This window comes from Urtica dioica, chromosome 2 (assembly GCF_054948205.1).
Source record: "Urtica dioica subsp. dioica isolate 48M chromosome 2, U.dioica_male_clone48M_v1_H2, whole genome shotgun sequence".
Lineage (NCBI taxonomy): Eukaryota > Viridiplantae > Streptophyta > Magnoliopsida > Rosales > Urticaceae > Urtica > Urtica dioica.
In genome coordinates, this window is record NC_142757.1 from 17313898 (window position 1) to 17329262 (window position 15365).

At 42.7% G+C, this 15365-nt stretch overlaps 1 protein-coding gene across 1 annotated transcript; it reads left to right on the forward strand.

Annotated features, from left to right (window-relative positions):
• The first annotated feature begins 13347 nt into the window (after positions 1-13347).
• LOC149404117 (uncharacterized) lies at positions 13348-14863 on the forward strand. The gene has a single exon (XM_089606137.1). The coding sequence runs from the start codon at positions 13486-13488 to the stop codon at positions 14458-14460; it is 975 nt and encodes a 324-aa protein (XP_089462263.1). The 5' UTR covers positions 13348-13485; the 3' UTR covers positions 14461-14863.
• The last annotated feature ends 502 nt before the right edge of the window (positions 14864-15365 follow it).

A 15365-nucleotide genomic window follows, 5' to 3' on the forward strand; every position in this document is an offset into this window, starting at 1 on the left:
TAGTTTCTTTTATTGGCTTGAATCGTTTTAAGCTTGTTGTTATTTCTTTTATATCATGTTATTATCATGTTAATAAAACTCAAATAAAAGCCTTAACAACTTCCTAAAACGTTACGTTCAACTCGATTCTTTTTACGCACTAAAAGACCGAACTTTAATTATTTTTGTTTTCTTCGAGCTGGAGTAAAACCCGCAGTAAAAGTGGAAAAACTCTCTGCTTAGAATTCGAAAATTAGTGATTCTTGAATCAAATTAAAGGTTTGTCTGTCCTCTTTCCAATGCCACCGGTGCGCGGCTGCTCCGAAAGTCCAATTTTTTAGAAATCCGGATTTTCAGCACTACTACCATGAGTTATAGAACTCTAATGAGAAAATTTTCTTGAGCAAAAATGTTTTTTTTTATAAGATTATAATCATAATGTGAAAGATTAAAATGTTTTGTTTTTTGAAAGTTTAATTGAAATTGAATTTTTACAAAACTAGTTTGAAATTTGAAAAACCATTTTCGTTTTCAAACTTGAAAATATTTTGTCATCAAAATCAAATAAATTTTCATAATGTTTTCAAAACTATATCTATATCACATATGTTCAAAATCTATATGCTCTTGAAAATTTGAGTGGGAGGTCTCTTCGTAGACAAACCGAAAAATTAAAAGATGTGTAATCTCAAACTTTCAAGTGTTCAAGTGAGTTGAAGTTCACATTTCCCTCATGCACTTTCCCCGAATAGAAAATAGGAAAAGATCTGAGTATGTACCTTGTGCCTTTATGCACTAACACTACTCTGAACATGAACCTCTAGGATTCTTTTCTAGTTGTCTGCTATATCGCTCTTTAACTAGGAAATACGTTTCCGAACTTATAAGAGTCGATGTACCAACTCCAAAAACTAAGTGGGAGGGTTATACTCGTTGTTTGTAACCCACGATCCCCAACACTAATGAAAGAAGCAATTAACGTGGGATTAAGAGTCGCTCTTGTGGCCCTCTCTTAAATGGAAGTACTCTAAGGCGTTTTTGCTTCGATGCCTTCTATTGGATCAAAATTTTCCAAATCCCGAGAGAACAAAATTCAGAGGCTAACGTGCTTACTCACCTCGGATCTGGCCTCGACGAAGACGGATTGGGAACCGTACCCATCGAATTTCTTCCACGGCCATCCGTCTCCCGAGACGAAGTCGGGACTATAGAGGTTGTGTCTCAGCCTACCTGGATGGACCCAATTAACGAGTTTCTGCGAAGAGGGGAACTTCCCAAAGACCGCAAAGAAGCAGATAAGTTGAGAGCTTAGCATCCAAGTACTCGCTTCGAGATGAGATACTCTATAAGAGCGGTTACTCAACACCGTTGCTCCGATGCCTCAGTAGCGTCGAGTCGACCAAGGTCCTCCGCGAAATACACGAGGGCATGTGTGGGAACCACGCCGCTAGAATCTCCCTCGCGCTCAAAGCGCTTAAACAAGGCTATTTCTGGCCTACTATGAAAAAAGATGCTTGTGAATGGGCGAGGCGATGCGACAAATGTCAACGCTTCTCCGAATCCCGAGACAGCCGCCGACCCCACTGAGCAGCATCATTGTCCCGCGACCCTTTGCTAAATGGGGCGTGGACATTATTGGCAAACTCCCTAGAGCGCCAAGACAATATGAGTACGCCATAATTGCCATAGACTACTTCACCAAGTGGGTAGAGGCTGAGCCGCTCGCCAGAATTACAGAAGGAAATACAACGAACTTCATATGGAAGAGCATCATATGCAGGCATGGCATCCCTGTCTCGATTGTGACCGACAATGGCACACAATTCGATAACGCGTAATTAAGAGATATCTGCAATCAACTGAAGATCAGTAAGACATTCTCCTCACCGCGTCATCCGCAGGCCAACGGCCAGGTCGAAGCAGTCAACAAGACTATTAAGAGCAATCTTAAAAAGAAGCTCGAAGACAAAAACGGCGCCTGGGCCGAAGAGCTACCATTCGTCCTGTGGACTTACCGAACAACCGCGCGAAACGCCACCGGTGAGACGCTGTTCTCCCTTGCATACGGGATCGAAGCCGTGGTGCCGGTCGAAACCGAGATCCCTACATTCTGAGTTGAGATGTTCAACGAAGAAAACAACGACGAGGCCATGCGCCTAGAGTTAGAATTAATCGACGAAAAGAGGTCAGAAGCGCTCAACCGCCTCGCTGCACAGAAGTGCAAAGTCAAAAAATACTACAACTCCAAGTTCAAAAGGCGAACCTTTGCCATTGGGAGCCTCGTACTCCGGTGAGTATTTCAGAATACCCAAATACAAGGTGCCGGTGTCTTCGGCTCAAACTGGGAAGGGCCTTACAGAGTCCACAAAGTCATTCATGACGGGACCTACTACATCGAGAACAACGACGGAACTCCGATCCGCCACCCGTGGAATGCGGAACACTTGAGGCAGTACTACCAGTAGCTAGCATTTCCCCCGTTTTATTGCTTTAATTTCCCATTTTCAATAAGGCCTGCGAGCCAATGTTTTAGGATTTTAAATTTTTCGCAATCACAATAAAGTTCGAGATTTCCCTTTCAAAATCCGCTTTATAAAAGTTTTCCGCTTATCAAAAGTAAAACTTGTAGCCCAAAAAATTTGGGGGGCTAGCAATAGAAAGGAAATATTCAAGAAAACACGCTCCACCAAAAAAATTTAAATTTTTAGTCTCAACCCGAACACAAACGAGAATGACGCACCTAAGACGCCTACATGGCGCACTTAAGACACCTACATGGCGCACATAATACGCCTACATGACGCAACCAAATCGTCCCTCACGACACACCTAAGACGCCTGCGTGGCACACTTAAGACGCCTACATGGCGCACCTAAGACGCCTACATGGAGCACTTAAGACGCCTACATGGCGCACGTAGGACGCCTACATGGCGCAACCAAGTCGTCCCGCACAACGCACCTAAGACCCCTACATTGCGCACTTAAGACGCCTACATGGCGCACGTAAGACGCCTACATGGCGCAACCAAGTCGTCCATCGCGGCGCACGTAAGACGCCTACATGGCGCACTTAAGATGCCTACATGGCGCACGTAAGACGTCTACATGGCGCAACCAAGTCGTCCCTCGCGATGAACCTAAGACGCCTATATGGTGCACTTAAGGCGCCTACATGGCGCACTTAAGACGCCTACATGGTGCACTTAAGACACCTACATGGTGCACGTAAGATGCCTACATGGCGCAACCAAGTCGTCCCTCGCGGCGCACCTAAGACACCTACATGGCGCACTTAAGACACCTACATGGCGCACGGAAGACGCCTACATCGCGCAACCAAGTTGTCCCTGGCGACGCACCTAAGACGCCTACATGGCGCACGTAAGGCGCCTACATGGCGCACGTAAGACGCCTGCATGGCCCAAGCAAGTTGTCCCTCGCGACGCACCTAAAACACCTACATGGCGCACGTAAGATGCCTACATGGGGCAACCAAGTCATCCCTTGCGACGCACCTAAAACGCCTACACGGCGCACTTAAGATGCCTACATGGCGCACATAAGACGGCTACACGGCGCATCTAAGACGCCTACACGGCGCATTTAAGACGCCTACATGGCGCACCTAAGACGCCTACATAAAACACTTAAGACGCCTACATGGCGCACGTAAGACGCCTACATGGCGCAACCAAGTCGTCCCGCACAACGCACCTAAGACGCCTACATGGCGCACTTAAGATGCCTTCATGGAGCACGTTAGACGCCTACATGGCACAACCAAGTCGCAATTGAAATGCGTACATGGACGCAAACTGTACAAACGGTCAACATATCTGAGGCCAAATCGTGCTAAGGCAGAATACTTGCCAGAACCACTGGCGAAAGATGCGTATTTATTGAAACATCCCGTAGCCATTCGGGATAGGAACGCAAGGCAAAAAATGGGCAGACGTATTCATAAAAGAAAGTCATGTTTTATTAAAAGAGGGCAACCGCCCCAAAAATCCTAGAAAGCAAGCGCTAAAGCAAGTGTGCTGAAAGGAAACTACTAAAGAAAGCGATGCGCTAAACACTTGCGCAAAAAAGAAAAGAAAAATCGAAAATTTCCACTCGGCAAGTTCATCACCAAGGGGCTTAACCCCGTCAAGCGGTGGGAACAAAGAGTCGAAGAAGTTAAAGGTGACCCCTCGAGAAACATTCTCGGTAGTGGTAGCATCCCGACACTCCACCGCCGTGGCATGCCTCGCTTCCTCGATCCCAACATCGAAGTCGTCTTGTAGGTCAGAAGCGAGCTGTTCCGCCGTAACCTTCCCCTTGGTGACCCGAGCTACTTCCTCTGCCAAAGAGTCGCGCTCGCGCTCTTCCCGGACACGGGCGGCCTCGCTCGACGAGAGTTGACTCTGAAGAATGCCCACTTCTTTTGTACGCGACTCCAGATGGCGTCGAAGGTCCCGCACCTCGCTCCGAAAAAATTCCGCCGATCGAGTCGCTACTCAAAGAGCTTGACGTTCCATCGTTAACTCTTCGGCCAGCTTCCCCGCCACTAACTGAGCGCGATCACATTTGCCTTGGGTGACTCCCAGTTCCACGCGAACCTCCTGAAGTTGTTCACAGAGACTCGCAAACTCTGGCTTTTAGTGAGAACCTCGCTCGGCACGGGCTAGCTGAGACTTCGCTAGTTCATTTATTCGCACTCCAAGGAACAAAGCATGAGGTGATATACATTGCATTTCAGCAATCTTGTACATGAATTCCATATCTATGAGAACTTCACAAAGTTACTCATGACATTCTCACAACTTAGTACTTCACCAATAGACCCTGTTCGGAATCACATAGTGAGTCCGAACTCTGACTTTCTCAAATGAGAATACGTAAGCTGTGAAATGGCATGTCTCATTTCAGGATTAAGGTAAGCACGATGCAATTCATACGTAGTGACTTCGAGACATAAGAGGTTAAATGGTTTGTTCTTATCTTGTCTCTAGAAGTGCACTGGTCAATTCAGTACCTTCGGAAGATACCTAGAAGAACTATAGAGTCTCCAACTCTCAATGCCCCATAACCAGACATCATAGATTCTCCTAACAATCGTACTGAGGTCAATAGTCCTTTGACCCTTAGACTGCGAATATATTATTTTAAGCAAACTACGAAGAGTTTGTTCATGCAAATCTACATTTGTCTCTTCGTAAGTTGTTTAGTTTGTTAATGGACTAAAGACTAATGTTTTATCATAAAGCTTCAAACAGACAAGGAGGAATGAATGAATGTTTCAACTTTTTATTAATGAATAAGCAATTTCAAGCAAGAGTCTTCGTAAGACTATATGACATCAAATGTACATAAATACACACTACAACTCTTCTTGTGGGCACCATTGACAACAGACGACACAGCGCTAGGGGCACTCTCCTCCTGCTGCTATCGTCACGACCGAGAGGGAAAGGTGGGAAGCACCCAATAGACGCCATCAGCTTTCCGAGCCTCCGACATTCCCCGGATCTCCTTCACAAACTCGAGGTCGTTGGCTCCCGCATCACCAAAGAAGTTAGTCAAGGGACCGAACCGGAGTGGTGCATCTCCAAAGGTCTCGACTGAGACCCACACCCACGCTCTCCGATTGTGCTTCTCCGAGTCCGTGATCAGCTTAGTGTTCCGGCGATAGTGGGCCATGAAGAAACTTGGTTGCTCGGGTGCAGGGAAGACCGCGACAAGATTACGGAAGTCACTCACAGTCATAGCTCGCTCAGTCTGGCAATGCCACTCCATGTGACACATCGCCACCATGTGATAAAACGCCGGGCTCATCTGATAGGCATGCACCCCCACTCACGCGAGGAGCTGCTGGATGAGGGCTGAAACTGTTGGAATTGATCTAGGGTTTAAGAAAAAGTTTAACGCTTTGAGCAAGCGGCGGAATTTAAAATTTTTCTTTAAAACAAGTAAAACGATTTTACTAACCTAGACAAAGTGCAAGTACATGTAAATAGAAACTATTATGAGCATTAAAAATTTACTAACCTTTTAGAAGCTTGAACGTTGATGAGCCTTCGGAAGGTTGAAAACGTTCGTCTCCCCTCGCAACACGTCTCTCTTCTTTCCTCGGCAACTCGAGCAACCACTAAAGTATCTATCACAAGAATCACTCGAGAGAAAATGAATTAGTGAGTGGGCACTTTTAAACACGACGTCTCGAGAACAAGTCTCAAAGTCGAAGAGCTAAAAATGCTAGGTCAAATGAGGACCTAGGTGCCAAAACAAAAACAAAGAAAACTAGAGAGAGAGAGAGAGGAGAAGTCGGCCACCACAAGGTCTAGAGAGAGAAGCTCTCAATCTCTAACTTATGTGGAATGAGAAAACAATGAGAATGAGGCCTCTATTTATAGGGGAGGGATTACCTTCAATATGGTAGTTTCCTCTTCTACAGAATATCACAAATTTATGAGCAAATATGACGCTTATTCCCTTAATTCACACATCCAACATAGCCTTCTACAAGCCTTGGATTTGTTTCCACTTTTGTTTTGCTTCTCCCTTGCCTATTGATGGCCGAATTCCCTCTTCCCTGTATGGGAAACTTGTTTCCTATGTTTCTATTGGCAAGTATCTTCATACATCAATGCACAAAATAAATTCCTCTTTCTCTCTATGGTATGCACGAAATTTATACATCTAGATGTTTCTTTATTTGTTCATGACAATATAAGAAAAGTCCATTAAGAATTTTCAAGTAAAATTCTATGAAATCAAATTAATCCTCAAAAAAATTTATTGACATTCATTTTGTCCTGTGTCCAAAAAGACAAAAATACCCTTTTGAAAATTTTCGTAAAACTTGTCTCGTTCTTGTTTTAACTTAGCTTCCAGTTTAACTATTCCTACTCGATATGATTTGTGACAGTGACCTCATGGATCGAAATGAACAAAGCTTGAGCTAAAATACTTGGACTCAAAAGTTCACAAACCTTTTCCAAGTTTAGCTTAATGTCAACTGACTCCACTAAAGAGTTGACACTGAAAATCTCTCGGTTCAAATGAATTTATTTTCTACTCAAGAATTCAACTAAATTATGGTGAGTGGATCCACTGAATATTATCTATGTTAACCCTTCATGAATATCATCAGCTAGTCGGGAATTACAAAATTACCATTTTACCCTTCTAGCTGTTATTTCCTCAACTCATTTGTCGCTTGTGAATAAGTTACAATCAATGTATTGACGAGGAGCTAACAAGTCAAATTGTTGCATCCAAAAGAGTCAAGACTCAATTTGGACACTGGCTAGCTCATTTATTCACATTCCAAGGAACAAAGCATGAGGTAATATACATTGCATTTCAACAATCTTGTACATGAATTCCATATCGATGACAACTTCACAAAGTTACTCATGACATCTTCACAACTTAGTACTTCACGAATAGGTCCTGTTCAGAATCACATAGTGATTCCGAACTCTGACTTTCTCAAATGAGAATACGTAAGCTGTGAAATGGCATGTCTCATTTCAGGATTAAGGTAAGCACGATGCAATTCATACGTAGTGACTTCGAGACATAAGAGGTTAAATGGTTTGTTCTTATTTTGTCTCTAGAAGTGCACTGGTCAATTCAGTACCTTCGGAAGATACCTAGAAGGACTATAGAGTCTCCAACTCTCAATGCCCCATAACCAGACATCATAGATTCTCCTAACAATCGTACTGAGGTCAATAGTCTTTTGACCCTTAGATTGCGAAAATATCGTTTTAAGCAAACTACGAAGAGTTTGTTCATGCAAATCTACATTTGTCTCTTCGTAAGTTGTTAAGTTTGTTTATGGACTAAAGATTAAGGTTTTATCATAAAGCTTCAAACAGACAAGGAAGAATGAATAAACGTTTCAACTTTTATTAATAAATAGGCAATTGCAAGCAAGAGTCTTCGTTAGACTATATTACATCAAATGTACATAAATGGACACTACTACTCTTCTTGTGGGCACCATTGACAACAAACTCCCAATTGACTCAAAGAAGATGTGAGTAGTCCTTCATGCCTAATCCCTCTCGATATTGGTCGAAGACCTTATTCGCTAGGGCCTTGGTGAATGGATCTGTCAGGTTGCCCACCGTTGAGATCTTCTTCACTTCCACGTCTCCGCGCTGCACGATCTCTCGAATCAAATGGTATTTCCTCTCAATATGCTTAGAGCGCTTATGGCTTCTAGGTTCCTTTGAGTTAGCGACAGCCCCACTATTATCACAATAAAGGGTCATGGCCTTGTCGACGTTTGGAAAAACTTCCAAATACTTAAGGAATTTTCTAAGCCATACAGCCTCTTTGGATGCTTCACAAGCAACCATATATTCTGCTTCCATTGTGGAGTCACCAATGCAAGATTGCGTAGTACTTCTCCACACAATAGCTCCACCATTAAGGATGAACATAGATCCCGAAGTGGATTTCCTGGAATCCTTATCCGCTTGAAAATCGGAGTCGGTATATCCCATCATAGTCAGGTCCATACCTGAATATGTAAGCTTCAAGTTCCTAGTTTTCGAAGATACTTGAGAACATGCTTAACAACAGTCCAATGCTCGGGTCCAGGGTTGGATTGAAAACAGCTAACTACACAAACGGAAACGTCAACCGTAACCCGCAGTGGAGACTTGCAACTGAAACTGCGGCAAATCCAGGACGTGGATGGAAAGGACGATCGTCCGGCAAGGGACGGAGAAGCGCCACGGACGTCGGAATGGTGTATGCCTCCCTGAGACCGATGAATGTTCGGTAGATCAGCGAGCTCGAAGCATCGATCCCCGAATAGTCAAAGCCCTCAGGAGCAGCAAAACCTTCCACGGTATACCACTCCGTCCTAGCGAGAGACCTCGTATACACTATCGTTTCCGCATCGGAGGTTTCGGACTGAGCACCTCTTGGCCCCGAGGGAGTGCCTCCATCCTCCAAAACAGCTGCGACAGTCGTCGGTGACCCTTCGGGACGCTCCGTTGCAGGACCTTCAGCTCCCGGGCATGTCTCCGAGTCACGTCCGGGATCTTCTGACTCTGGCCCAAAGTCGTCCACGCAGTCAATCTCGTCAAGAACCGATTCTAGCAGAGTCGTCGTGGCCACGCTAACAACTTCTCCGGGTGTGTCATGAGCGTCCAAGTCAGACTTTGGTACCTCAGACCGGGGCACGTCACGCGCCCCCTCGCCGGCCAAGTTGATCACGAGGTGAGGCGTAGCTTCCCCGGACGCAGGTTGACTAGCACTCTCGTGTGCGCCACGACCAGTCATTGCGCACTCCTCCCGAGGCTGAGGAGCGGGCGCAGTCACGCCCAGCTCGCCTTCTTCAAACCACTGCTCCACTCCACTTGGATTCTCCTCCCCTAATCCCGAGAAGAGGTCATCCTCTACATGCTCAGAGTCCTGAAGCAAGAGAGAGAAATCAATCTCGGGATCCTTAGTTGAGAAGGGGAAGGGAATGTCCATAATGTAAAAGTGTAGAGAGAGAGAGAGAAAAAAATAAAGTGGGAGAATAAAAGGAAGGAGGCCACTTGGTACGGCCTTGGGTCGAACCGCCCGAAGCTTTTAATCGTTGTTCATTTTCGTGCGACAACACAAGCCAAGACTGAATCCTCCTTAAAACTAGAATTATATTTAGTCATCGTGAAGTGTGTCCACTAATATAGTCAGTTCGTGATCAAGATCCTCCAGGTTCAACCCGTGTCGAGAAAAGTCAATTATTTCGAACGTACAAATTTCGGAAGTACGTGCAATCTATCGGTTTTGGAATCAACCCTTAGGTGAGAGAACATTTACCTTCTTTCAAGAAGGCTGGATTCTATATCTGTAAATCACTTCCTACTTGAACCATGTTCCGAAACTCCCAAGACACAAGCTTTGATTAGCATGATAGTGGCCTTTTAGCGAATGAGTCAAAGAGCGCGGTAACATGATCCAGTATCCATCATCACTTCAGGATTTAGATCAAGTCTCACTGTGACCATCATTAGTGACCTCGGTTATGTCGTAACGGTCCTTAAACGACACATCTACAACCAAGACCTGTCTGGGTTGTACATTTATCACAAGCGTAGAATGCTCCCACTAAGTGATCAACCTGCACTTGTGTTAAACATATATGATTTCATATTCAGCTATCTAGGCTTGAATCAATCATCGACCGCCCAAGCTCAGATGCCGTGCATGTGACTCAGTTCGATACGGAGACTATGGGTTGATGAATGTTTGATTAATCTTAATATATAAAAAATAACACTTTCAATTCAAATAAATTCTAAATGACAAAACTTTATTTTACTAATAATTTCAACGAGAATTTACATAAGTATATTCTCGTGGGCAAGATTTCCTAACAGTTACCAACTACACAAGCTGGTGCACGTCATCAACATCGATCTCGTAGTCTTCCTCCTTGTAGTCCTCCTCCTCCTCCTCCTCCTCCTCTTCCTCCTTCACATCCGTCCTCTTCGATGAAGCCGCCCTCTCCGAGTAGGAAACGTTCCCGATGGCTCGATGTATCGGATAAGTCGCTCCTATTGTCAACCCTAGTCCAAAAGAGGTTGAGGCTGGAAAGATACTCGATACAAACACCATCTCAAAAGCGTCATAAAAAAGATACTTTCCCCTCCGATTTCACGGATCCGACGTGGCCGAAGTACTCCTCAGAAGTGAGGGTAACACCGTTCAGACCTTTGAAGGAACCAATAACTTCTTCTTACAACGACTATGTGAAGTGGGCCCGCACTTCGAAACATGTGGGGAAATTGTTGGAGTGAGTTTATGTGAAGATTGCCGATGTTTCATTATTCAAGATCCTATTGGAGAATGGAAAATGGCTAACGGATACGGTACGTAGAATTACATTAATTTTAATAAGTTTTTAAATAAAAATTTAATTAATAAGTATGTTTATTCATACACGATCACAACATATTGATGCTATTCTGGATATGCTTCAGAGACGCCAACGATAGTATACGGAGTATCGTCAAGACGTCTGTATCATGGATACCTGGTGAGTCCAAAACGTATACCATCGTTATATGGAGCAAGAGGAGAACATGAAGATAGCTTTTGAACAAGCAAGCGTGTTGAACCCGATGACTGGCTACAGAGATTCGCAAGTCTTGCCATGGACTGGTGCGCGAGAGATTTTGTATGTCGTCGAATTCATTAACATGCATTGGTTCACGTTCCGAGTTAACCTCCAAGAGTGGACCATAACCGTCTTGGATTGCTAGAAAGACCTTGTGCAGATGCAACACTATTCAAACGATTTCAACACGATGATGGAAGTTAGTAAAATTTAAAGTACTCTTTTGAACCTGATGTTTATTCGTAGAATTGGAGTCAAGTGTTACCGGCAGTTATGGAACAGTCGAGATTGTTCAGCGCGCATCCGAGGGTGGAGCGAGAGCTAGATGGCGGTCAAATTCGACTTCCACCGTTCCTATGGATGTCTACCAAAACGTGCCACAATGTGTGACAAGGTATGCAAATTGTTAAATTAATTAAGCATTTTTTGTGTATAACATTTTGTGATTTTGTCTTTCAGTAGTGATTGCGGGATGTTTGCAATCAAGTATGTGGAGCACCTCCTTGTCGACGTGGGGTTTGATACACTTCGAAGTGCCAACATAAGGATGTTCAGGAAGAAATGGTCGATTGACTTATTTTTTCAGTTAGAAGCGTGATGATATGTTTTGTTTTTATTTTGTTGTTTTGAATTTTGTTTTGGATATGTGAAACTTTTTTATATGTCAATAAATTTTTTGATATATGTTATGTCAATAAATATTTTGATAATGTTATGTCATTAAATATTTTGATATGTTATGTCATTTAATATTTTAATATGTTATGTCATTAAATATTTTGACATGTTATATCATTAAATTGTTTTATAATGTTCGGAATGAAATTAAATAATAAACATTAACATAAACATAAAAATAAACATCAAATGTTCAATATTTAAAATCAAAATTTGTAAACATAAAAATACAAATGTCATAATTTCATAACAAAATCAAAGATAAAAGAACAAAAAAAAGTTTTAATCTCTCTGAGTGCATGACTTCCTGTTATGGCCCATACCACTAAATTTATCACATTTGCGGTGAATAACAGCTTTTTCGCTTTGAGAAGGGTATCGATTGACCCTTCGCTTTCCTTGTTTACTTTTCTTCGATCATTGACTCGACTGTTGAACACATGAACATCTTCTCGGTTGTTGATGATACAAACATTGTGTCGATCGTTGATAATCAAATTATTTTGTCTCTTGTTGAGTTCAACGTGAAGCAATTCTTCATTCATCACATTTTTCCCTTTATTAACTCCTTTTGCACTTAACATTATAATTTCTTTCTATACCATAGCCACACAAAGTGGAAAACTTCTACGACTTTTGTACTTCGTATAATACTTAACGTCAATATCGTCCTTCAATAAAGCAGGCTCAATCGGCATCGTATCCGCTTCATATAAACTTCAAATTTTAAGTTATACTTTAATTTGTCTACATCGACTCTCTGGTACACCGCGTCGACTAACTCCATGTACGTCGTCTCTTTCGAAACGTCGATCGAAAATGTTCTCGCATTCTTGAACACCCATAAGTGTCCATTTCTCTTCCACGTGTCGTTAACCATCAATAAAAGTACAAGAAATATCACAAAAATATATTAAATTAAATTAAAATAATAATCAATCGACCATCAGATTTTTACAAAAGTCATCGGATTTGGTCAGATTTTATCGGAGATTGTCGGAGACAATCGGAATCAGTCGGATATGATCGGATTCTGTCGGAAATGGTCGGAGAACAGGATGTCATCGGAATTTGTCGGAACTAGTCGGATTTTGTCGGATTTTCTCCTTGAATTTTATCGGAAATTGGACTTGAATTTCATCCGAAACTATCGGATTTCATCGGAATAACGTCAAATTCCGGAAAGTTTGACCTAAATCTACCTATTTTTTTTATTTTCCCCAAACTATATCGCTAAAGCTATAAAAGATGAATAAAGAAGCATACTTACCCATTTTTGACGGTATACAACCAATTAGATACTCGAAATGATGAGAAAATGAGAGATTTGAAAATATGTTGTGAATGAATTTTTGTGAAATGAGATTATATGGTCTTGTAGGGGTATTCTTGTCCGAAATATGTCCAAAAATTTAATTTCGGATATTATTGAATTAGTGTGTCTAGTTTAGATATTTTAATAATTTTTTTGGTCTACAAAATTAAATTTCTCTTATTATATTCCCAATTATAAAAGAGACATTTATTACTCGAGTAAAAAAAGAATATTTTACAAGGAAAAAAAGGAAAGAAAATAAAAAACGAAAACCTAGTAACCCATATCGCCGTCTACTATTATATAAGAAAGAATAACCTAAACTATATTTCTCACTCTCTGTTCAGTTCTGTTCCCAAAAACTCTCGCGCTCTCTCTATCTCTCTCTCTCTTACTCTCAATGGGTGTGAAGAAGAAGACAACTCAGGAGGACCCTTCCGCCGATTCGTCTTCCGGCGAAGAGGAATCCAAATCGGGTTCGGAAGTCAATTCTGCTGAAGGAAAGAAGACCGTGTCAGAGTCGGAATCGGAGTCCTCTGCACTCAAAGTGCAAACTCAGCCCGACGCGACTCCGAACACCCAGCCCGCTGAAGGTGTATCCCAAAAGCCGGTGTTGGTGTCCGACTCGGAGTCAGCTACAGAGAGCTCTGCACCGAAAGCGCAAACTCAGCCCGACGCCAACGAGAAGAAACACCCGTCGAAGCGCCGACTTCACGGCGGAAAAGCCTCGAAGCGACAGAAAACGGAGACCAGCATTGCCATTGTCGGAGATCCAAACACCCTTATTGCCAGAGATCCGAAGGGTCACTTTCTCGCACTATGGAGTGAGAACGACGAAATCGTAATCCTGCAAGGGATGATCGATTTCGATTTCGCCAACAAGAAGAAGAAGATGGGCTCGAGCGCCGTGGAGGCGGCTTTCCACGAGATGGTGAAGAATTCGATCGAGCGGCAGGACTTCACTACGACGCAATTGCGTTACAAGATCCGGCAGCTCCAGCGGAAGCACGAGGATTTTGTCTCCCGAAAGAAGAGCTCTGACCTGAATGACGCTCATTCAAAGAAGATCTTCGATCTCTCTAAGCAGGTCTGGGGTGACAAGCTCAAGCCCAATGGCACCCGGAAGCCCAAGCCTAAGCGCAACAGCACACAGCCCGAGGACTCCACCACGAGCGATGATGATTGTGCGGTCGTGATCGCCATGTTGAAGGGTAGGTCGGTTCCGGAAAGTCTGCTGAGCCGTAGGTTCTGTCGCCTTCCGGAGGACCAGAAGGCCGATCTCGCTGCCCAGTTTAAGGAGATTTTACTCTGTCAGGTGGAGCTTGATGCCAGGAAGGATTTTTTGCTGACGAGCACGCTCAAAATGCTCATCTGAAAATTATTCTACTTCATGTTTTGGTTCAAGTTGCCACATGTAGTTTGGCTTATTACTATGGTCCATATGTGTTAAGATGATTATTTTATCTTCAATGACCAATATTTTAACCAAGCGTCAGAAAAGTCAGTCATTTAGCTTCTTTGGCATTTTATTTGGGAAATGTTTGTTTAGTCTGGAAGATGAAGCATGAACCTGAATTTACTGCCAATATTGCTACGAATGATTTGGGTAACTAGAAGTTTTGTTGCCAATATGTTAGTATAACATATTTTTGTTTTTTATGTCCCTCCGGTCAGTCTGACTCTCGGTTCCCTGCTTGGGGTCTTTTTGAATTACTCTAGAATTGATTTTATGTTAATTACTCTAGAATTATTGGGTTCTTGTTGGCTTTGGAAGTTTATGTGTAGTTCAGAATTCCAATGGGAATTCCCCCTAAAATTAAATCACTTTTTATTAGCATTTTCTTACCAACTATCCTCGTCCTTCACTCCTTTCACTGAAAAATATTTAGCCTCTTATTTACTTTATGTATATAATAAAGAAAAAAAAATATTTGAGGAATATATAACGTTAGAGAAATTTCATTTTATAGGTTTCAAAATTATCAAAATATCAAGACTAGATTTATTAGTTTAATAATATTCAAAATTAGACCTTTGACCCATTTTCGAACAAAAGTAGTCTAAAATCAAATATACCCTCAAACCTCTCTCATTCCCTCTCATTTCAAACACTCTCTCTCTCTCTCTCTCTCTCTCTCTCAACCTCAAAATCCGATGCAATCCACCATATTCCAACCAAACCATCAAAATGCGACCGATTCCGAGCGTCACCAAGTCATTACGACGAGCTTCCACGCTATAAATCCGGCGTTAAAGGTTGTCCAAGCTCTCATTCGTGGT